The sequence below is a fragment of the Sphaeramia orbicularis genome, chromosome 22 (assembly GCF_902148855.1).
Source record: "Sphaeramia orbicularis chromosome 22, fSphaOr1.1, whole genome shotgun sequence".
Lineage (NCBI taxonomy): Eukaryota > Metazoa > Chordata > Actinopteri > Kurtiformes > Apogonidae > Sphaeramia > Sphaeramia orbicularis.
In genome coordinates, this window is record NC_043978.1 from 26,268,825 (window position 1) to 26,291,868 (window position 23,044).

Here is a 23,044-nt window from a genome sequence, read left to right on the forward strand (position 1 = left end):
TTACATAGGCGTTTTTTCCCCTAAAAGTGTGGCAATCAAACACGGTTATCATGATCATTAGAATTTAAACAGTAATACTAACCGTCTGCAATTTTACCGCGGTTTATCATCATACCAGTCATCATTACATCCCTAATCACGATATATTGCAGAACCAATATTTTCTTACACCCCTAGTGGAAACGCGGTAGTAGTGTTTTTCTGGTCCGGCCCACTTGGGATCATATTAGGCTGAATGTGGTCCTTGAACCAGAATGAGTTTGACACCCCAGCTGTAGAAGAAGTGGACGTAGCCACAGTTTCATCACCCACTGGTTTGAGGTTTGGTGTGTTGAAATATTTGGGTACCATCTGTAGCATAACACCAACAAACTGAAAGCATACAATAACGGAAGTGAAACGTACAATTCTGAAGTTTCCGTTTGAGTAAAGTTAAATGCATGCACACGGTGATGCGCTGTGATCTGCCTGGTTCTGAGCAGTAGGGGTGTGTATTGGCAAGAATCTGGTGATACGATACAAATCACAATACTATTATCACGATACTGTTAAAAAGCCATTTTTTACTTGTTTCTTTTTTTAAATTATTATTTCCTTGAAGAATTGCATTACACCAGAAATCTGCACAAATACTAAACACATTTTTATTGATCACAACAGGATCTAATGCTATATCACAAAATGTTCCTGTATTCAAACTTAAATTATGTTTTACAGACATTACAGTTTAAGATCCTGTTCAAATGTTCATATCCTATTCATTCATAACTAACATCAGAACATTATTTTTGTGCAATCCCAACAAAGGAACTAACTTTTTTTTTTTTTTTTTTTTTGCCAAAATGTTTTTATTTAAATTTTTATCATTTTAACAAACATATAACAAACAACAAACAGTGCATATATCAGATCCATCCAACCTGTTGACTACAATCACAAACATTATTATGTGTACAAGAAAGAAAAAAAAAAAAATTATACAAAATACAGAAATCTGAGCACCCACCTTTAGAAGCCACAGTGGTAACTTTTTCAGTTGTTTGCATTGTCCTCCAATAAATGTAGATTCTTAGCATACACAATGAAAGGATTCCAAACACATTCAAATGACTCCTGTTTGTCCTTAAGAATATGGGAAATTTTTTCTAGTGGAAGGGTAGAAAGTATCTGCCATATCCACTGACTAACAGTTGGTCTATGAGTTCTTTTCCAAAATAATGAAATGCATTTTTTAGTAATAAGTAGGCTGACGGCTATAAAAATCTGTTCATTTGTTGTATATTTATGTTTTTCTGGATATATCCTAAACAGAAATAACTTTGGGTCTAACATGACTTGTTTAGAAATAATTTTTTCAATTATTTCCCTGATTTCCCTCCAGAACAATGCAGGAACTAACATTATTTAATAAAAGAGTGATAAATAATCATAAATAAAATATTAACAAAAACAAAAAATAAAATAAAAATGAACCTCCACAATATCTCCATTTGAATAAATACCTAAAAATATCAATACAGTACTTTTTAATATCGATACAGTATTGTGAAATGAAATATCACAATATATTGCAGAACCGATATTTTCTTACACCCCTAGTGGAAATGTGGTATTAGTGTTTTACTGGTCCGGCCCACTTGAGATCATATTAGGCTGAAGGTTGCCCCTGAACCAGAATAAGTTTGACACCCTTGCTGTGGAAGAAGTGGACGTATCCACAGTGTCATCACCCACTGGTTTGAGGTTTGGTGTGTTGAAATATTTGGGTAACATCTGTAGCATAACACCAACAAACTGAAAGCATACAATAACGGAAGTGAAACGTACAATTCTGAAGTTTCCATTTGAGTAAAGTTAAATGCGTGCACACGGTGACGCGCTGTGATCTGCCTGGTTCTGAGCAGGTACCGTGTGCTTGCTCATCACTCGGTATGAGTCAACTCCTCATGTGCTTGGAATCATGAATGAGCATCTGAATATCTGCCTGGTTGGTGCAGGTCATCAAACAGGTGTGAGTCATATATCTGTCACTATTTAGTCATGGTGTCACGTGGTGTCATGGCTGCAAATCCTTCCACTTCCAGCTTGGCGTTCAATAATTGTGCTTGTTTCACAGATTTCCACTGGTGAACTTAACGCTCCCTGAATTTCTCTATTGCTGTGTTTGTGGACTGTTATTCAGAATGTGATAGGGGTCATGATAATGGCAGGTTTCATTCGGATGTTTCTGAATTGGTCCTTTCTCTGGTGGTGATTTGCTGATATTAAGGTTTTAGGAGCGTTATTTGGACGTGTATTCAGTGCATTTGGTTTTTTTTTTTTTTTTTTTTTACAGCAATCTGTGATCCAACTAGTCAGCAGTTTGTTGTGATTTGTGCCCAGAATAAAAGCGCTCATTTCTGGTTTGACTGAAAAACATGCCTACTTCAAAGCATTATGACAGAACTGGATATCAACAGGTTGGATATGAATACTGTAATTATTGAAATACTGACTTTTTCTCTGAGATGTTTGAAGAACGGAAAGAGGGATGCAGATTAATACATGTAAACTGGAATATCACTCACATAAACGGCATAGGAGGAATATTGTATTTCCATTTGAAGGCAAAGAACTGAATATTTTGCAGGTTGACACACTCACTTTCACTTTCAAGTTCTTTTATAATTAATGAGTTCTGCTTTCTAAAGATAAAACTAAGGAAATGGGTGCATCTATGAAACTGGTAATTAAAAACAGGACATGGGGGGTAAAAATTCAAACCAGATGTAGACTAATGTTATGAAGCAATTTTGGAAGCACTTTGGGTCTATTTTAAGAAGAAATATTTACTGAGATAAAAGAGAAACTGTTTTTCAGATAGAACACATTTTTATATTATTTTACATTATTTTCATTCGAAAATCTGTATGTAACGCAGTCAAAAGGACATGCATATCTCTTTATTCTCTCACAGGTACATTTTGGGAATTGAACTACTTATTCAAGGCAGAGTGTTTGATAAAAATGACCACTGTTGCAAAATCATTCACGATTTATATGCGTTTAAATGGGCAGGTTCTGTATGTAATGCAAGGTGGACACAATGGGTTACACACAAAACCTGGAATGAGACTGAGATTCATGAAAAACCCACATGTCTGGATTAGAAAAACCACTAGGATCGTCTAATATAAGACAGCGTCTTTATTTACAGGAGTATATAAGAGCATTTACAGCCATGTTTACCAGATCAAATGCACTGACACCTAGGTAGATTTTCCTATCCCAGTTTTGGTCCTATTTTTGGCCCCAATATTTGATTAAAAATTCATTAATTTTGAGATGGCTTAGAGCAAGAGTATAATTTATTTTGTATTTATCTGAGGTCACCATTAGGTACATCCTGGGGGGAAATATGTCTAAATTTCTGTTCTATTATTGGGTCTAAAAAGCTGGGAAAGTGCCAGGTACCAAAATGAAACAGGGTACTAATGGCTAGTGACTAATGATGACCTCTGATAAATGCAAAAATTAGACTCTTGCTCTGAGCCATTCCAAAGGTAACAAGAAAGCACTCGGAGAGCGCAGACCTCCACCAAGATAGATCTGTCCCCCCCCCCGATCACCACCAAAATTGAATAATTTCTTCCCTTTTTTTTTTTTTTTTTTTTTTTTTTTTTTTTTAAATCATTTCTTCCTTATGCTGGTATCAACATTTCCTGAAAATTTCATGAAAATCCATCCATAACTTTTTGAGTTATCTTGCTAACAAACAAACAAACACGCATGCACGCAAACACACAAAGCAAAGTGATCGCAATACCTCCTGGCAGAGGTAATGAATTTTTAATCAAATATTGGGGCCAAAAATAGGACCAAAATTGGGACAGGAAAAACTGCTTAGGTGTCAGTGCATTTGATCGGGAAAACATGGCTGTAAATGGCCTTATTTACCGCTGTAAATAAAGACACTGTGTTAAATTAGACGATCCTAGTGGTTTTTCTAATCCAGACATGTGGGTTTTTCATGAAACTCAGTCTCATTCCAGGTTTTTCATGTAACCCATTGTGTCCACTTGTGTTACACACAGAACCTGCTCATTTAAACACATATAAATCGCGAATGAGTTTGCAACTGTGGTCATTTTTGTGAAACACTCTGCCTTGGATAATTAGTTCAATTCCCAAAATGTACCTGTGAGAGAATAAAGAGATATTAAAAAAAAAAAAAAAGTAGCATATAATTTTTGTGTCCTTTTGGTTGTGTTACATACAGATTTTTGTATAAAAATAACGTAAAATATAAAAATCCCTTTTTTGCAAAAAATAGTTTCTCTTTTATCTCAGTAGGTATTAGTTTTAAAATTGACCCAAAGTGCTTCCAAACTTGCTTCATAACATCAGTCTACATCTTGTTTTGAATTTTTAGCCCCCATGTCCTGTTTCTAGGGACCAGTTTCATAGAAGCACCCAAATATAAAAACTATCCTCAACAACATTTCACACACTGTACAGGCCTCGACTGTGACAAAGAGGCAAATGAGACATCTTAAGGGAAATTTTTATTGCATGAACGGCAATGCAAAGTACAACACAGGGTTAACAAGTGGAATGTGTGCCGTGTTTACTCATCAGGCGTGGTCAGCACTGTACCCTCAAGTACATGTCGGAGTGTGTGTGTGTGTGTGTGTGTTCACTCAGGCTTAGCTCCAGCTAATCTGGGTGTGACCCGTTGAACACCTGAGCAGGAGTGAAGGAGGAAGCTTGAGTGGGCATGTGATAACACAAATCTTTGCTTGATAACCGGCAATAGAAAGTGAGCCTCTGTACTTTTTTTTGACTTTAAAGTTAATACGTTAAAGCCCAGGCTCTTACGTGCAGATTTAGAGCTGCTGAGTCTGGCTCTTTTTTTCTTTTTCTTTTTTTTTTTTATACAGAATAAAAAAAAAAAAAATCAGTTCAGTCGCAGCCTTTGTCCATGATCTGGCACTATCCCATGGAGGACATTAGTAATGTGATCTGCTGTCAATACACTGGCAGGTGAGATTACAAGAAATTTAGAGCGATAGCATTGAAGGCGCCAACAAAGAGCAGTTATTGTATTTCTTAGTTGCTTAGTTACAGGGCAGCGCTGCTCTAATCAGGCTGTTAAAACACAGATTTATCTACACAACACACACAGTATCGTTGCTGCGATTGTTTACTTTGCTTTTTCATATAAGACTCTGGTGAGAAGTCCTCAGCGCCGCAGCCTGGTTCTGGTTTCTTCCGTACTGTAGGTCGACCCAGCAGCTATTAATTTCTTCAGCTAAACATTTCTCTCTATTAATATATTTCCCTTATAACGGTTTCAAAATCATGTTTGTTTATTAATGTATTCGACTTTGAGCATATTTATGTTGTGTGTGTGTGTGTGTGTGTGTGTGTGTGTGTGTGTGTGTGCATTCTCATTGAGGAAGCCCATGGGAGTGAAGGCACCATTAACTGGGCCACTTGGATCAGCCATGCAAGGATAATGAGGTGGAAATGTGTTGAGAAATGACGTTGGAAATGCTTTGATGACCACACACATTAAAGAATCACATTCTTTGTCGTCACCATCTAGGGTTAAACAAACCCATCTGCACACTTTTTTCATTTTTTAAATTTTATTTAGTGGTCAACAAAATATTGAGATGGAGTAACGAAGACAAATAAACAAACAAACACAAGAGAATTCATAAGACATAGACACTAAGCAAAACAAAGACGGGTGCAAACAAAGGGTTATTTACAGGTGCGTGTGTGTGCATGTACATGTGTGGTAGGGATGAAAATTATTGATTAATTCAGTAATTATTAGTTGGTTAACCTTGTTGATCGATTAATTGATCAGCAGCGATTTTCCCGAGACACTGAATTTCTCTTTCAATGGGGTCTATAAGAAGAAAAGCTAAATATTGTTTATATATTTCATGAAAAAAGCCTGTCATATTCCTTACTAATATTTACCTAATGGAAAAACATCAATTTTGCCAAAAGTCTCATTTTTCGATTAAAAGTTTTTGCACTGGCAAGAGGTGGTTTTTTGAGCGTAGTGCAAATGGTATATCACGCAAAACTGCAATGGAAAGACCTTTTTTCGCAACTAGAGTCAGGTGAATTAAAAAAAACGGATGTTGACGTATGTTACAACAAGCGAAGAAGAAACATGTCACGGTATGTGTGGACACACCAGGAAACCTGACCATTTTTTAAATTTAGTACAAAATAGAGGGATAATATATAATAATAATGAATATATCTGTAAATCAACACCATATTTACGTTTGTTGCCATGTTTATGGAATAACTTCTCGTGCATTTGTGATTTAATGGAAAAACCTACATTACGCACTTATGTTTTTTCAACATTTAGTAAATATCGGTAAAGTTTTGCGCAGATGTCCAATGGACAAGCTACTAATGACTCATTTATAGTACCATTGGATACAGTACAGGCAATGCCATAGAACTAAAATTCTACAGAGAAATTCAATAAAATAACTGGATCTGAAGAGGGGCAGTTTAGAACAAATGGGCATTTGTGACTTTGCATCACTGACACGATGGAGCGGGATTTCAGTGGAGATGCCGCCACTGCTGTTTGTGCAGTGGTGCCCCCTACTGTCGACACCACAACTCCTGCTGTGGAACAGGGCAATTAACCGCCAATAATTTAATCGAGCAAATTCTTTTCGACAATTAATTGGTAGTCGACTAATTGTTTACATCCCTAATGTATGGATATTTATGATTTTTTTTTTTTTTTTCCTTTTGTGTGGGTTGTGCATATCCAGGTGGTAACAGAACAGGGAATGAGAACAAAATTGCCAGTATAATAAATAAAAGGGTTAAAGGATATGGGTGTACAGAAGCGCAAAAGCAGAAAAGGGTTTTGAATAATAGTATAGAAAGAAGCTTAGGGGGAAAAGAAAATTAAGAAATAAAAATACAAGTAAATAAATAAAAAATAAACAGCAAAATCAGTAGTCCCAAAAACAATAATAGTGACAGCCTACCCGTACACTTGAGTTAACCCTTTCATGCATAGTGGTCACTACAGTGGACAGTTATTCAAAGCTGTTCTCTTGTATATTCATGGGTTTTGTTGTTTTAGTTCCATATCAGCCACTACAGTGGACGCTTATGCATCATCTCATATACTGACATTCATACCATTACTGTAACTTTGCTGTTCTGGATAAACCTGATCAGCAATAACATGTTTTAGTGTAAATCAATTGTTATTTGTAAGACAAAAAGAGGTTTTTTTTGCATATTATCTCCTTGAAGTGAGTAATAACTAGCATTAGAATATGTTAAAATGTGAGAAAACATCAGATTAGCTGCATTAAAAATGTTTTTCTTTCATTGTTTTTATATCACTTTCTGATATTGGGTTTTAAACACGTTTCTTTACTTCAAAAATTAAATGCATGGACATTTTTGTAACTCCATGAAAAAAAAAAAAAACTTGGATCACATTATTTTTTTCATGCCTAAGGAGGAATAAAAAACACCCAAGATAAAAAAATCTAGACTAAGGTTCTCATAATTAATGCATGAAAGGGTTTAAGTAAATAGATGAAGATAAGAGGGTGAAAGTTGGGGTGAGGCGGCAGGATTTCACTTTTTTTCTTCAATGCGCGTGCGTCTTCCTTCTGTTTCTTTTACACGTTTGGTTGATTTGCTTAATTGCCTCCATTTTTCCCTAGTCACCTCTCATCACAGTGTACAGATTTTATTACTGGCACAGTTTGGCTGAATTAAATTACCTCCCTTGGGATGATAATGATTCCAATCCGACCAGATTGACCAGAAAAAGCAGCACACTGGAATGAATTTATAGCTTATACAGCAAAAAAAACAAACAAAAAAAAAACAAACAAACACCACAGTGCATCTGGTTGTCAAACATCCACTCTTTCAGCACAGAGGAAAATGTGTTTTGCAGTGGTACAGCGATAGTAAATTAGACCTTTTCATTCAGACAAAAGCCTTCTCTCGTCTCTGCTTTGACATCCTTCTGCGTCCTGCATTTCTGTTTAGTGTTTGATTGTTGAATTGTTTGAGCCGTCTAAAGGAAGAGGAAGAGGGCACAGAGGAAGAGAACAACCTCTGGGTCAGCCTTCTGTAATGGGAAACAAAGCAAAACGGGGGGAGTCGTTATGTAGGATGTCTGTTTGATCAATGGAAGTGGTCAGTCATTTATTTTCCCTTATATTAGGAGAGAAAAAAAGAAAATGTACAAGCGTGACCTCAGATAACTCTGACACTAAACCAGTAATATTACATGAGTAATGGCTGTATGATTCATTCCTAGATAATGATACATAATGCTGTAGTTTTTATCTGTAAAGTCAATAAGTTAATAGAAAATGTGCAGATGGAGGTGCTTTTTGCTTATTACGCTTAGATTTATTTACCCAACAAATAAAAGGCACTCACTCATGCAGTAATTGCTTTCATTTTCCCTTTCACTTAATATCTTTATATGTAACAAAATATCACGACGTAAATAGAAAAATGCTTAACCCATAAAGACCCAAACATCCATCTCTGACCGAAACTACTACTGGTATAAAATGTTTAATACAGTGGTTCCCAACCTTTTTTGGCTTGTGACCCCATTTTAACGACCCCAGACATTCAGAACGGAAAATTAATTTACATTTGATGATGTAATAGTTTGCCATGCCACGTTGCAAATAAACGTTAATTTTAGACGACATTTAGTCTATATAATGTATATTATTATGGACGGAGGCAGAAAAGCCAGGTGTAGATTACTGCACAAAGTGAGAATTTGATTTTTCTTGGTCAGGATATGTACAGTCAGTCCAGCTTGGATTTACAAGGCTGACAATTAATACTGAACAAACAAGAACTCAAACTATGAATTATGAAAGAGCTGCAGCATCTGAAACTGACCACAATGAACATTTGAAAGTCACATGATCAGGTCAATTAAGATAGGTCCTCTCAGATATTATATCTCGCATTTTATTTGAACTTGATTTTTATTAGAAAAGGGTTTGGTGTTTTAGTTCAAAGGAAATAAATATTGAATCATTTAAAAAAATTATTCGTAATTCTTATTTTTATCAATTACTAGAAATTTCAGGCGACCCCATTGATGAAAAACACTGCTTTAATACCTGTTGCTCCACTAATCCTATCAATACATGTAAATAATTGGTGTAAAATACAGTTTGTCATCTTTTCATGGTCATCAGATATGACCCATTTGGACGTTCAGGGGCTCCGTAGTTACCGTGGAAACACCGTCATCTTCTACAACATAGATTCACCAGTAAAACCCATGGAGTTGGATCAATTACAGTGGACGGAAATGACAATAATTTACATAAGTAGTACATTAAATGTAGGAAAATACCAGATTTTCACTTCAAAATGGAAAATACAGAGTGTAATATTAGAGTAAATGGTGATAAATCACTTAAAAAAGGTTAGATGTCGAGGAAAATTTCATTTGAGAACTGCCACAAAAGCTGCACTGGGTCTTTATGGGTTAATATTGTGTTTGTCGTCTTTTCATGGTCATCAGATATGACCTATTTGGACGTTCAGAGGCTTTGTAGTTACTGTGGAAACACCGTCATCTTCTACAACATTGATTCACCAGTAAAACTCATGGAGTTGGATCAATGACAGTGGATGGAGACACTTGTTTTAAGTTCAGTTAATGATAGATTTTATTGAAAAAGTCGCTTTTTGGCAGTTTTCTCTGTTTTTGATATAAAACCCCTCAACTTTAATCTGAGCTTTTATGAACATCTACTTGATCAGTGAATTTAATACAGGAAAATACCAGATTAATACTGATAAAATGCAAAATACAGAGGATAATATTATAATAAATGGTGATAAATCACTTCAGAAAGGTCAGACATAGAGAAATTTTAATTTGTGTACTGCCACAAAAGTAGCACTAGGTGTTAAAGGGGTTAATATAAGCTCCAAGCATCCATGTCAGGTTTTTTATATCCAAACCACATACATTCCACAAATGCCTCTATCAGGATCAAGCTCCTTCTTTTTCTCAGCTGGTTGAGGTTCCTTCTCCGGTTCAGAATTTACTTGTTCTGTATCATGTTTACTCTTGTTCATATATGTTTGTGCTGTGTTCATGTAGATTTCCTGTTTATATTTCTGCAGAGTGAAAGAGATCAAACTGGTGTCGAAAAGATCAAAAGTATTGCATTATTAACCCATAAAGACCCAGTGCTGCTTTTGTGGCAGTTCCCAAATGAATTTTTCTCAACATTGAACCTTTTTTAAGTGATTTATCACCATTTACTCTAATATTAAACTCTGTATTTTGCATTTTGAAGTGAAAATCAGGTATTTTCCTATATTTAATGTACTGGTTATGTAAATTATCATTGTCATTAAAACTCAGATCAAAGTTGAAAACTGAAGAGACAGATTTTTTTCTTTGAAAAATATATCATTAACACAACATAAACCAAGTGTCTCCATCCACTGTCATTGATCCAACTCCATAGGTTTTACCAGTGAATCAATGTTGTAGAAGATGACGGTGTTTCCATGGTAACTACGGATGTAAATTTTTGGCTGTTCCCAAATACATTGTCCTCTCTGGTTAACATTTATTATAATATTATCCTGTGTGTTTTGCATTTTTCTCTGTAAATCATATATTTTCCTGTATTTGATTTCCTATATTTAATTTCATGAAAGCTCACAGCTCACAGTAAATTCAAAGGTTATTATATCTAGACAGAGAAATCTGAAGAAAAAGCGACTTTTTCAACAAATATGTCCTTAACTGAGCATAAAACAAGTGTTTCCATTCACTATCATTGATCCAACTCCACAGGTTTTACCAGTGAATCAATGTTGTAGACTGGGTTTATCTGATGACGATAAAAAGATGACAAACCGTATTTTACACCAGTTATTTACATTTATTGATAGAATTAATGGATCAACAGATATTAAACAGTTTAGATCAGTGTATGATTTTGGTCGTCAGTGGATGTTTGGGTCTTTATACGTTAAACTGTCATTTGCAATGAAATCAAGCATGACATTTTTTTATTGTGACGTGACATTTACTAAAATAGTATAACATGTCTGTATGAAGAATAGCCTTTATTGTCATTGTGTGTATAATGAAATCAGGTTAATGTATTAAGGCTGCATGATATTGGGACAATACTTTTGATTGCAATACTGTCATTTTTCACCAGTCCAAGACCAAAAGTCCTCAAAGGGCCTTGGACATCAGCTGCAAGGATAAAAATCTATGCCTTGGTAAAAGCAAATCCCCGGGCCTGTTTTGCTTTAGTGGTTTAGTGCTGAATGGAAAATACAGTTTGATGCCTGATCTGAAATTTCTAATCATCAGACCAATTCTCTGACCAGCCTTGAGCAGCATGTGGTAAAAAGATCACAAAATGATGCCATTCCACTGTCAGGAAAGATGCCACATTTGACAGAAGTAGAACATGTCCATCAGTGTGCTTCAGTCTGGTCAGAGAACCAGAGCTGGATCCAGACAGCTGAAGGTCAGTCAGTCCATTATTGTGCATCTTCAACAACCGTTCAATGCAACTGGAAACATTGCTGACTGACAGACTGGGCCAGGCTCGGGTGTTTAGAAACTGGTGCAATAACACAATGCACACTGCTTTGAAGTTTTCTAAGTTGTCCAACGACTAAAAAAATTAGGTTTTTAATTCTATTGTTCACTGATCATTCATAACATTGTGACCACTGATAGGAGAAGTGAAAATAATATTGATCATTTCATTACAATGGGACCTTTCACTGGGTTACATAGCAGAATGGGCAGTAGGGGTGTGTATTGGCAAGAATCTGGTGATACGATACAAATCATAATACTAGGATCACGATATGATATATCACGATATATCATGATACTGTTAAAAACGCAATTTTTTGTTTGTTTCTTTTGTTTTTTAAGATTATATCCTGGAAGAATTGAATTACACTTGAAATATGCACAAATACTAAACACATTTTTATTTGATCACAACAGGATCTAATGCTATATCACAAAATGTTCCTGTGTTATAACTTAAATTATATTTTACAGACATTACAGTTTAAGATCCTGCTCAAATGTTCATATTCTATTAGTTCATAACAAACATCATAACATTATTTTTGTGCAATACCAACAAAAGAACTAACATCTGCCTCTCTCAGACAGTAAAAAGTGCTTTTAGGATGCTTCAAATAACCATTATTTAATAAAACAGTGTTAGACAATAATAAATAAGATATAAACAAAAAAGAAAATAAAACAAAAATTAACCTCCACAATATCTGCATTTGAATAAATACCTAAAAATATCAATACATTACTTTTTAATTAGAGCTGCAACTGATGAATCGACTCAAAGTGATCCAAAAAAATCATTTCACCACAATTCTCCTGAATCAAAGCTTTGTTTCCTTAATTTCTCCGCTGTTAAACATTGGTTCCACTATTGTGTTTCACACGGACGCTTATTGTGACGCACAAAGAAGTTTCAACTCAGGAAAACTGCAATAGAATATTTCCCTTCAATCAATACAAGTCGATTAATCAAATAGTGAATTTTTGTGTTCGCTTCAAGCACTTAATCGATTAATCAGTTGCAGCTCTATTTTTAATATCGATACAGTATTGTGAAATTAAATATCACGATGTATTGCAGAACTGATATTTTCTTACACACCTATTAGGCAGCAAGAAAACATTTAGTTCTCGGAGCTGATGCGTTGGAAACGGCAAAATGATCAGTGTATGGACTTGAGTGACTTTAACCAGGTCCATATTGTAACGGTGATGACTGGGTCAGAGCGTCTCCACAACTGCAGGTCCTGTTGTTTGTTCCTGGTCTGCAGTGGATAGTACCGAACAAAAATGGACTAAGGAAGGACATCCCAATCTCAGACCAATTAATCATCTGTGGAACGTCCTGTATAAACAAGTCCAATCCCTCCCATTTTACAACTTCCAGGACTTCAAGGATCTGCTGCTAACGTTGTGGTCCAGATACCACAGCACTCCTTCAGAGGTCTGGTGGAGTCCAGGCCTCAGATCAGAGCTGGTTTTGTGGAAGAAGGTGAACCTATACAATATTAGACGGGTGGTAATAATAGTCCGATTAGGTTCATACTGTCTGCTGAAATTATAAAGATTCCCTTTTCTTTTTTTGTCAGACAGATGGAAAAAAGTTGATTTTTTTTTTTTACCTTGACATGTTTCAGCTACAACCTGTATCCTTCCTTAGAAGGGTCACTTGATGTTACTGTAGGTGTAGGTGGTAATACTGTTCTGCTCCCATAGATGCTCGACTGGTTGACATCTGGTCATTGTTCTTTAAATGCTTTTGCTAGGTTCTAACCACTTTACACTGGGAATGAACAAGATCTGGAGATGCTCTGACCCAGTGATTTGTCCATCACAATTTGCCCCCTGTCAAAGTTGCTCAGATTCTTACTCTTGCCATTTTTTAGTGTTTCCAACACTTCACCTTTTTGGTCTACGTTAGGTATGTCCCAATTTGATCTACAGATTGGTATTGGTGGCTGATCTGGCATTTTTTAGAAGATCGGATCAGATTGGATTTAGTCTCGAGATCGAGCTGATCCAGGCCCGGTTCAGGAAGGGGGGGGGGGGGGGGGCAAATGTCCTGCTCCCTCAAATTAAAGTTTTCATAGGTAGAGAAAAACTGCACAACAGCGGGAGGCTTAGAGGAACTACTACAGCATCTACAAGGTGGGGAAGCAAAATTTACAATATTTTGAGGCAGGGATTGAAAGACAGTGTATGACCAATTAGTTTATTGAAAGTCATGAGAATTTATTTGCCACAAGAAAATTTACATCATAGAAAATGTTTTATTCTATGTGTCCTCCTTCTTTCTCAATAACTGCCTTCACACACTTCCTGAAACTTGCGCAAGTGTTCCTCAAATATTGGGGTGACAACTTCTCCCATTCTTCTTTAATAGTATCTTCCAGACTTTCTCATAATAGTTTTGCTCATAGTCATTCTCTTCTTTCCATTATAAACAGTCTTTATGGACACTCCAACTATTTTTGAAATCTCCTTTGGTGTGACGAGTGCATTCAGCAAATCACACACTCTTTGACGTTTGCTTTCCTGATTACTCATATGGGCAAAAGTTTCTGAAAAGGTATGGATAATAGTGTTAGGTATGATTATGACATCAATATATGTTTGGTTTCAAAACAATTGACGTAGTGCCTGCTGAGAAAAAACAACTAAATGTTCATTGTAAATTTTGCTTCCCCACCCTGTATAAGTTTCACTTTCACTCTGCGCTTACTCATGAGGTCCGGTTGTGATGCACAAATCTGTTTTTTTCAACCCGCTGGGTTTTTGTGGAATATTTGACCCGCCCCAATTTAATCCGTGAGTAACCCGCTTCATATCGCTAACGCTCGGCACTGAACGCACCATCATATAATACCTGGATGGACCTGTTCATAGATGCACTACAGCAATGGAAAATATAAGGGTCTAATTTGTCCCACAATATGAATTTGGAAAGTACAAAAATTATACTAAAGTTATTGAGAGTCAAAGGTGTCATAGTTGTTTTAGTTCAGGTTCCACATTCAACCCAATTGTGATCTCAAGTAAAATAATAGCATAATAACCTATAAATAATGACTCCAAATTTAAATCAAAGTATCATTCTAAAAAGTCCATATCAGATCGGTATCGGCAAAACTAATCCCAAAAAAAATCTGATCGGAAGCAAAAAAATCCCATTCAGGACATCACTAGTCTACATGTTCACTTGCTGCTTAATATATCCCACCCACTGACACGTCCCACCAGAAGCAGATAATCCAAATTAATCCCACTTAGCCTGTCAGTGGTTATAACATTATATTTGATCAGTGTATGTCATGAGTCGCTGAGAAAATGCACCAAAGTTTGTGTTTTTTTTCTGTCTGCCTCGCCTCTTCACATCATATTGGCCTCTACTTTGTTCTCCTTGTTGTTTTTGCCTTTGTTGATACCACATACTCATTTTATCTCCTAATCTGACTGAAATCCGCCTGCCGGTTCAAAGGTAGCCAGTATCCGCCCACTCCTGCCACCTGAACATGTCGAATGTCTTTTTTTTTTTTTCCTCCGAATAGCCCTTGGAAAGCCATTGTTTGACAAATAACAATGATTACCTCTTCAGCCTCACTTACCTACTGGGGAACAGATAAAGGATGTGCATTTCTGTGCCAGCCGTAGATTATTAGGTTTGCCAGTTGAGGAACAAAGTGCTGGATACAATGGATTGTTTCCCACCCACACAGTCTTACAAGTATTCTCCCCCTCTCTGTTTTTTTGTGTGTGTCTTTCTATTTCCTTTGCTCACACACTTATCATGCATGCACTGTCACACTTACTGACTGTTTTGTCACGTGTTTTTTTTTTTTTTTTACAGAATGGGCAGAGCACCACTGAGGATGGAGTCACACCTGCTGTCAAGGTACGCAAGCATCTGCAACACCAGCTGTCAATCAACCAACACGAGAAAATACACACTCACACATTCTCACAAGTGTGATTCAGTTTTCATTCAGTTTAACATCCAATTTAAAAAAAAAAAAAAAAAAAAAACACTTGGAGATTAATCCAGTTTAGCGTTCTTGGCTTTTGTTTGTGTTTTTCTATGAAGCCGACAGCAGAAGGCAAAATTCCATCAAAGGGCAAATTCTTGTGTGAATCTTCATTTTTATTCTGTTCTGTTCCAGTCTGTACTGACGGGAGAAAAGGCAGCCATTATGTTCTCATGTGTCCCTGCTCATAAATGCATGACTACGTGTTGATTTATTCATTTAGCGATGGCATTGACAGTCCTCAGGGGGCATTCGCTGGCTGGGTTTTAATGTGTCAAATATTGTCTGGCAGATGGAGGGACTGTTGGGTTTGTGTGTGTATCGTATAGATGCGTCTGGGTCAATACGATCAGTCCATGGTTTCACACATGGTCCGTGTCCTCATCTGTCCTATCTGACTATTAACACATCATACAAACACACACGTACACTAACTGTTCGGACTTTGCAGAATTTGAGCCCTCCGAAAAGGCTCGACAGTCAGCACACAATATTATGACTCGTGTTTATCCTTTTCTTGTTTTTTTATTTATTTTTACCACAGGTCATAAACCTTTAAATAGAAACAGACACATAGAAATACATAATTACAATATACTCTTCACACATAAAAAGCAAATAAAGTTGTTTTCCACATAGCACGACAGACTTAAACACGAAACACATTAGTCCAGTGTTTTTCAACCTTGGGTCGGGACCTCACATGGGGTCGCCTGGGATTCAAATGAGGTCGCCTGAAATTTCTTGCAATTAATAATAAAAAAAACAAAAAACTTCCTAATAAAAAATATATGGTGAGTTGACAGAGACAATCCCAATCCATAAAAGACATGACAAACTGTGAAGCTGAAACTGAAGCACTGTGGTACTGTTTCTGTCAAATGTTCATTGTGGTCGGTTTCAGATGCTGCAGCTCTTTCATAATTCATAGTTTGAGTTATTGTTTGTTCAGTATTAATCCATGGTAACTACGGAGCCCCTGAACGTCCAAATGGGTCATATCTGATGACCATGAAAAGATGACAAACTGCATTTTACACTAAAAATTTACATGTATTGACAGGATTAGTGGAGCAACAGGTATTAAAGCAGTGTTTTTCAACCTTGGGGTCGCCTGAAATTTCTTGTAATTGATAAAAATAAAAATAAGAATTACTAATAATTTTTTTTTAAATGATTGAATATATATTTCCTTTGAACTAAAACACCAAACCCTTTTCTAATAAAAATCAAGTTCAAATAAAATGCAGGATATAATATCTGAGAGGGCCTATCTTAATTGACCTGATCATGTGACTTTCAAATGTTCATTGTGGTCAGTTTCAGATGCTACAGCTCTTTCATAATTCATAGTTTGAGTTCTTGTTTGTTCAGTATTAATTGTCAGCCTTGTAAATCCAAGCTGGACTGACTGTACATATCCTGACCATGGAAAATCAAATTCTCACTTTGTGCAGTAATCTACACCTGGCTTTTCTGCCTCCGTCCATAATAATATACATTATATAGACTAAATGTAGACTAAAATTAATGTTTATTTGCAAAATAGCATAGCAAACTATTACATGATCAAAAACAAATTAATTTTAGCAAAAAAAATTCTGTTTTGAATGTCTGGGGTCGTCAAAAATTTGTGATGTTAAAATGGGGTCATGAGCCAAAAAAGGTTGGGAACCACTGCATTAGACTAAGCACAGCGACTATATTAACCCAGAAACTACATTACCCAGAAGGCTTAGCATCCTGGGAGCGTGCGCAAACCACGTCCCCGGCGCCACCGCAGAGTTGTTATGAATTTGAGCCCGTGGGCTGATTACTACACGTGCCGACCACAACACAAACAGACCCACAAATGCAATACAGTGCGACATCCTTGCAGTGGATTAAGAGTTAAACGTTGCCGTTTACTACGGCAGTCGCCAACAACGTTATCTTAAACCTTAAGGGTCTGAGCCTATTTGGCCGTTTTGAGTACTTTTGATTTTGCCTTTATATACTATATAAAGTAACGTTTACTATACCCATGTTTGGTATCTGTTTTTTTCAGCATAACTTCATCTATCTCATCTGCCTATTACTTTTCACTTTAACCTACTATGTCAACACAAAAGGACAAAAACCACACAAAAAAATATAAAATCCAATTTGAAAAATGTATATAATTTATAACGCATAAATTACACAAAGATGCTTAATGAACCTTTTCAAAGTCTTTAAAAGTGAATATTAGTTCCAAATATTAGGTGTATAAAATTAGAATTGTAATAAATTAAAACTATACTCAAATATTTGTCATAAAAGCATATTTTTACATATGTGTTTTCTGCGGTTTTCTTTTACTCACATTTGTTTGCTCCGAGTTCAAACCGTCATATCTTCGGTTGTATTTGCTCTATCAACATCAAATAAAAAGTGGGAGAGTGTTTCACGTCCACACTTTCGAATGCAATTTTCCCCAGTGGTCTACATGACCGACTTCCGATGCTACGATGTGTTGAAAATGTCATGTGATTGAGTCATGGGGCCGTGACCGTGGACCCCTGAGGGTTAAAGAACATTTAAAGCAGGGGTGTCAAACATGCGGCCCGGGGGCCAAATGCGGCCCGCTAAAGGGTCCAGTTCGGCCCCTGGGATGTTTTCGCCAAGTGTAAAAATTCCACAGTCTTGAATTGAATTAAGCAAAAAAATTTAGCTTGAATTAAGGAAAAAATCTTGAATTAAGCCAAAAAAAAAAAAAAATCTTCAATTAAGTAAAAAAAACCCTCTTCAGTTAAGCCAAAAAAAAAAAAATCTAAAAAAAAATCTTCAATTAAGTAAAAAAAATCTTGAATTAAGCCAAAAAAAATCTTCAATAAGTAAAAAAAAAAAAATCTTGAATTAGGCCAAAAAAATCTTCAGTTAAGTAAAAAAAAATCTTGAATTAAGCCAAAAAAATCTTCAATTAAGTAAAAAAATCTTGAATTAAGCCAAAAAAAATCTTCAATTAAGTAAAAAAAAATCTTGAATTAAGCAAAAAACAAATTTTTCAGTTAAGAAAAATCTTGAATTAAGCCAAAAAATATCTTCAGTTAAGTAAAAACATCTTGAATTAAGCCAAAAAAAAATCTAGAATTAACAACTTAATTTTTTTCTTTGTTTTAGTGTAAAAAATAACATTAAATTATGAAATTATTTACATTTACAAACCATCCTGTAACATTAAAATGTGAATAACCTGAACAAATATGAACAACCTGAAATGTCTAAAGAAAATTAAGCACAATTTTAAAATTTTTTCTGCCTGTTCCTCAGTGTTTAGTGTCTTTGTAGATCTGATCCATAATGCACATGGACAAATGAGAAGTTGAGGAATAGTATTGTTAAAATCGCACTAAATTTTCTTATGTTTTTTAATTTAAATTTCAGTTTTTTCTTTTTTTGGATAGTTTATAAAAGTAAGTATTTTCATAATTTAATGGGTTTTTTTTTTACACTAAAACAGACAAAAATTTGGAGTTGTCATTATTTATAGGTTATTATGTTATTATTTTTCTGGTCCGGCCCACTTCAGATCAAATTTAGCTGAATATGACCCCTGAATTAAAATGAGTTTGACACCCCTGATTTAAGGCAACGTAAGCTACGGTTAGTATTGATAATTAAGTATTAATGCTGCACAGTAGGGTTTTAATGTGTCAAATATTGTCTGGCAGATGGAGGGACTGTTGGGTTTGTGTGTATATAGTATAGATGCGTCTGGGTCAATATGATCAGCCCATGGTTTCAGACATGGTCCGTGTCCTCATGTGTCCTATCCGACTATTAACACATCATACAAACACACACATACACTAACACACACACTGAGAATCATTGACTCAGCCCTTTTCCTGGCCGGCCTCCGTGCTTTATTGTCCCACTCCCGGAATGTGATCCTGTTTCCTCCGGTAGACTATTACTCTCCAGTCGTGTAGCAGAGGACACGGAAATGTTCTGTCTCACGTTGCCTCTTTTTTTTTTTTTTTTTTTTTTTTTTTCTCGTCTCTGTGCTCATTTCTAAAGGGGGAGACGCACATCGGCCCAAGTGTCTTTCCTTTCAGTTCAGAACAATGTGCTGTTACTGAGTAAGAGATGAGTGCGCTGGATGAGGAGGATGGGTTTCAGTTGAAGTGGTCGGTTACGGAGGCAGAGCCGGTCAAAGCTCTTAGTGTCTGATGGCAAGAAAAGAAAAGACATGTTACGGAGCCTGCACTTTAGAAAATGCCATTTTACAAAGAGAACAATACTATTAATTTATACATGCTATTAGTGGAGGGCGATCGGGACAAATGATTATATCAGGGTTTTATTCATAATCATGATTGAGGTGTTCTGTAGAGCCCAGACAGACTCAAAAGCACTGATTAATTTTTCTATGAGTCTAACGTTTAGAGGGATTTGATTGCAGACACACGGAATAATGTTCATAATTAAGGTTGATCAGTGTGTAATCACCTAAAAATATGAATTGTGTTTTTGTTACTGAATGAACCATTGAAGTCTGCAGTGGGAGTGGGTTGGCCTTCAGAGTCCACCAGTTCGCACCACCATGTTTCTATAGTTCAGAATGGATGTGTTCTTCATCTCTTGATCTTCATCTTGTTCTTTGTCCACTTCTGCATCTTCATCGTCTTCATCTTCTTTGTCATCTTCTTCATGTCTGTTTTTGTTGTCCTTGTCTTCTTCTTCTTCATCGTCTTCCTCATCTTATTCTTCATCTTCTTCTTTGTGTCTGTTTTTGTCTTCCTTGTCTTCTTCGTCTTCGTCTTATTCTTCATCTTCTACATCTTCATTGTCTTCTTCTTTGTGTCTGTTTTTGTCTTCTGCTTCTTCATCTTATTCTTCATCTTCTGCATCTTCATCATCTTCTTCTTCTTTGTCTGTTTTTGTCATCTTCGTGTTCATCTTCTGCATCTTCATCTTCTGTCTGTTTTTGTCTTCCTTGTCTTCTTCATCTGTCTTATTCTTCATCTTCTGCATCTTCATCGTCATCTTCTGCTTTTCATCTGTTTTTGTCTTCCTTGTCTTCTTCATCTTCATCTTTGTTGTCTTCATCTTCTTTGTCATCTTCGTCTTCATGTCTTTCTTCTTCTTCCCATATTTTATGTTTGAGAGTGATCTAGAGTTATAATCCCATTGACCAAAAACCCACATGGACTCAATGAAACACGGACTCTGTTTCCATAAAATGTTACGTAAATATGAAGCATAGCCAAAAAAAAAAAGAAAATGCTAATTTTATGCATTTTCTCTAAAGTGATTTCAAATAAACCAGGCATTGTTGTGTCACCAGCAGGTGGAGCTGCAGGCAACATTAGACATGACTTTAATAAACAGAGTAGAAGAAGTAGAGGGTTGTTTTTTTATGGATGAGACAGAGGAATAATTTAGTCTCCTCGTCACAACTAGGGCTGTGTATTGGCAAGAATCAAGCAATACGATACAAATCACAATACTTGGATCATGATCTGATATATCTCGATATATAATGATACTGTTAAAAAGGCAATTTTTTGGTTTTTTTCTTTTTAAAAATGATTATTTCCTGGAAGAATTGAATTACACCTGAAATATGCACAAATACTAAACACATTTTTATTTGATCACAACAGGATGTAAAGCTATATCACAACATTTTTTGTATTAAAACTTATATTATGTTTTACAGACATTACAGTTTAAGATCCAGCTCAAATGTTCATATTCTATTAGTTCATAACTAACATCATAACATTATTTTTGTGCAATCCCAACAAAGGAACTAACATCTGCCTCTCTCAGACAGTAAAAAATGCTTTTTAAGGTGGCCTTACACTGTGTGAGTTTAGAGACGATTTCTCACTTGTGCGACTCTTTCTGGGATCGGGCCCGATGTGCCTCTAATCGTGTCGTGCTTCGTGCAGTGTACATGGGGTAAGGAGAAGCGATTAGCACCTCACGACCACCTCACGACCAGCAATCGTGTGTTCGCAAGGAAAACGGAGCTGTTTGAAATCCTGCTCGCTCCTCGTGAGTGTATTGTACTGTCAAAGCAGTGCCACGAACCGATGTGCCTCAAATTCTCACACTGTGCATGCGCGAACACAGACGCATACAGTAGCGTACAAGCTAACAGTAGCTGGCTATTGTCCTAGTGCAGTTTAGCTGTTGCAGCTTACCTCTAGTTCCTGCTGTAGGATGACAGCCTATACTGTCCACGTCTGGACAACCAATTCCTGCACCGAACACATCGTTGTCTTTTCTTTTTGGATTCACCGCAGATAATGGCACATATTGCCAAAGCAGCTCGTTGGTTTTTGTTTAGCACTACCATTTCGTGGCTCACGCCAATACACAATCGTCTATACACTTTTACGGATTCCTTGGTATTTTAACGTTGTATTTCTGGATACAACACTCGAATGTGTGGTGCGTCCTGTGGTGTATGGTCCTACAGTGTGAGCAGTCAGGTTGCATACGAGCATCGGCCCGTACAGTGTGAGAACATGAATCGTGAGCCTGACTGTACGACTGATTCGCACAGTTTGAGATGGAGCTGCATGCAACGATCGAAATAATCGCACAGTGTATGGCCGCCTTCAGGATGCTTCAAAATGCTTTTTAGGATGCTTCAGATAATCATAATTTAATAAAAGAATGTTAAATAACAAAAAAATAAAATATAAACAAAAAGAAAAAAAAAACCCGAAAATTAATCTCCGCCATATCTGCATTTGAATAAATACCTAAAAATATCGATACAGTACTTTTAAATATCGATACAGTATTGTGAAATGAAATATTGCGATATATTGCAGATCGATATTTTCTAACACCCCGTCACAACTTGTTTTACCAGATAAAGATTCACACTTTGGAACATCTGATAGAACACAGCAAATGACTGATTAGTCATGTAAAATATTTGCTACATCGGTTTGATAGAATTGGTCGTAAAAGGTGTTTACATTTCCGTTTGCAATTTGACATCAAACACCACAGTGTAAAATGTCAAAGTGCACATTGAATGCATTCATGGAAACCGACCTTCTGCCAAGTTTTTTATTTTTGTATTCTTCAGGCCACCGTAGGGGAAGGTGAGGGGAGGGTTGTCCTCTAATTACCTACAGTACACTCTCACAACCAGCCAGAGTCTCATTGTATCCACCATAGTTTCATATTAGCCTAAAATATTTTCACATTTTTGGTCATTCTTCCCTTTGCAAAGCCTCTGTAGGCTCACTGCACAATCCGACGTTTACAGCCACTGGCAGATAAACTCAGTCTGAACTTCACATCACCTTGACTTTATTTCATCAGCAGCAAAATAACACAAACTAACACTTTTAGTGCTGACAGACTCGCAGAAGAATCATAAAAGAGGCATAAA

General features: G+C 36.2%; 1 protein-coding gene across 1 annotated transcript in view; it reads left to right on the forward strand.

Moving 5' to 3' along the window:
- The window catches only part of rps6ka1 (ribosomal protein S6 kinase a, polypeptide 1), a 160,371-nt gene that overhangs the window by 27,703 nt on the left and 109,624 nt on the right, over positions 1-23,044 (forward strand). Inside the window, 1 exon segment of the mRNA XM_030127076.1 lies at positions 15,483-15,527. Coding sequence (XP_029982936.1) covers positions 15,483-15,527 — 45 coding nt within the window.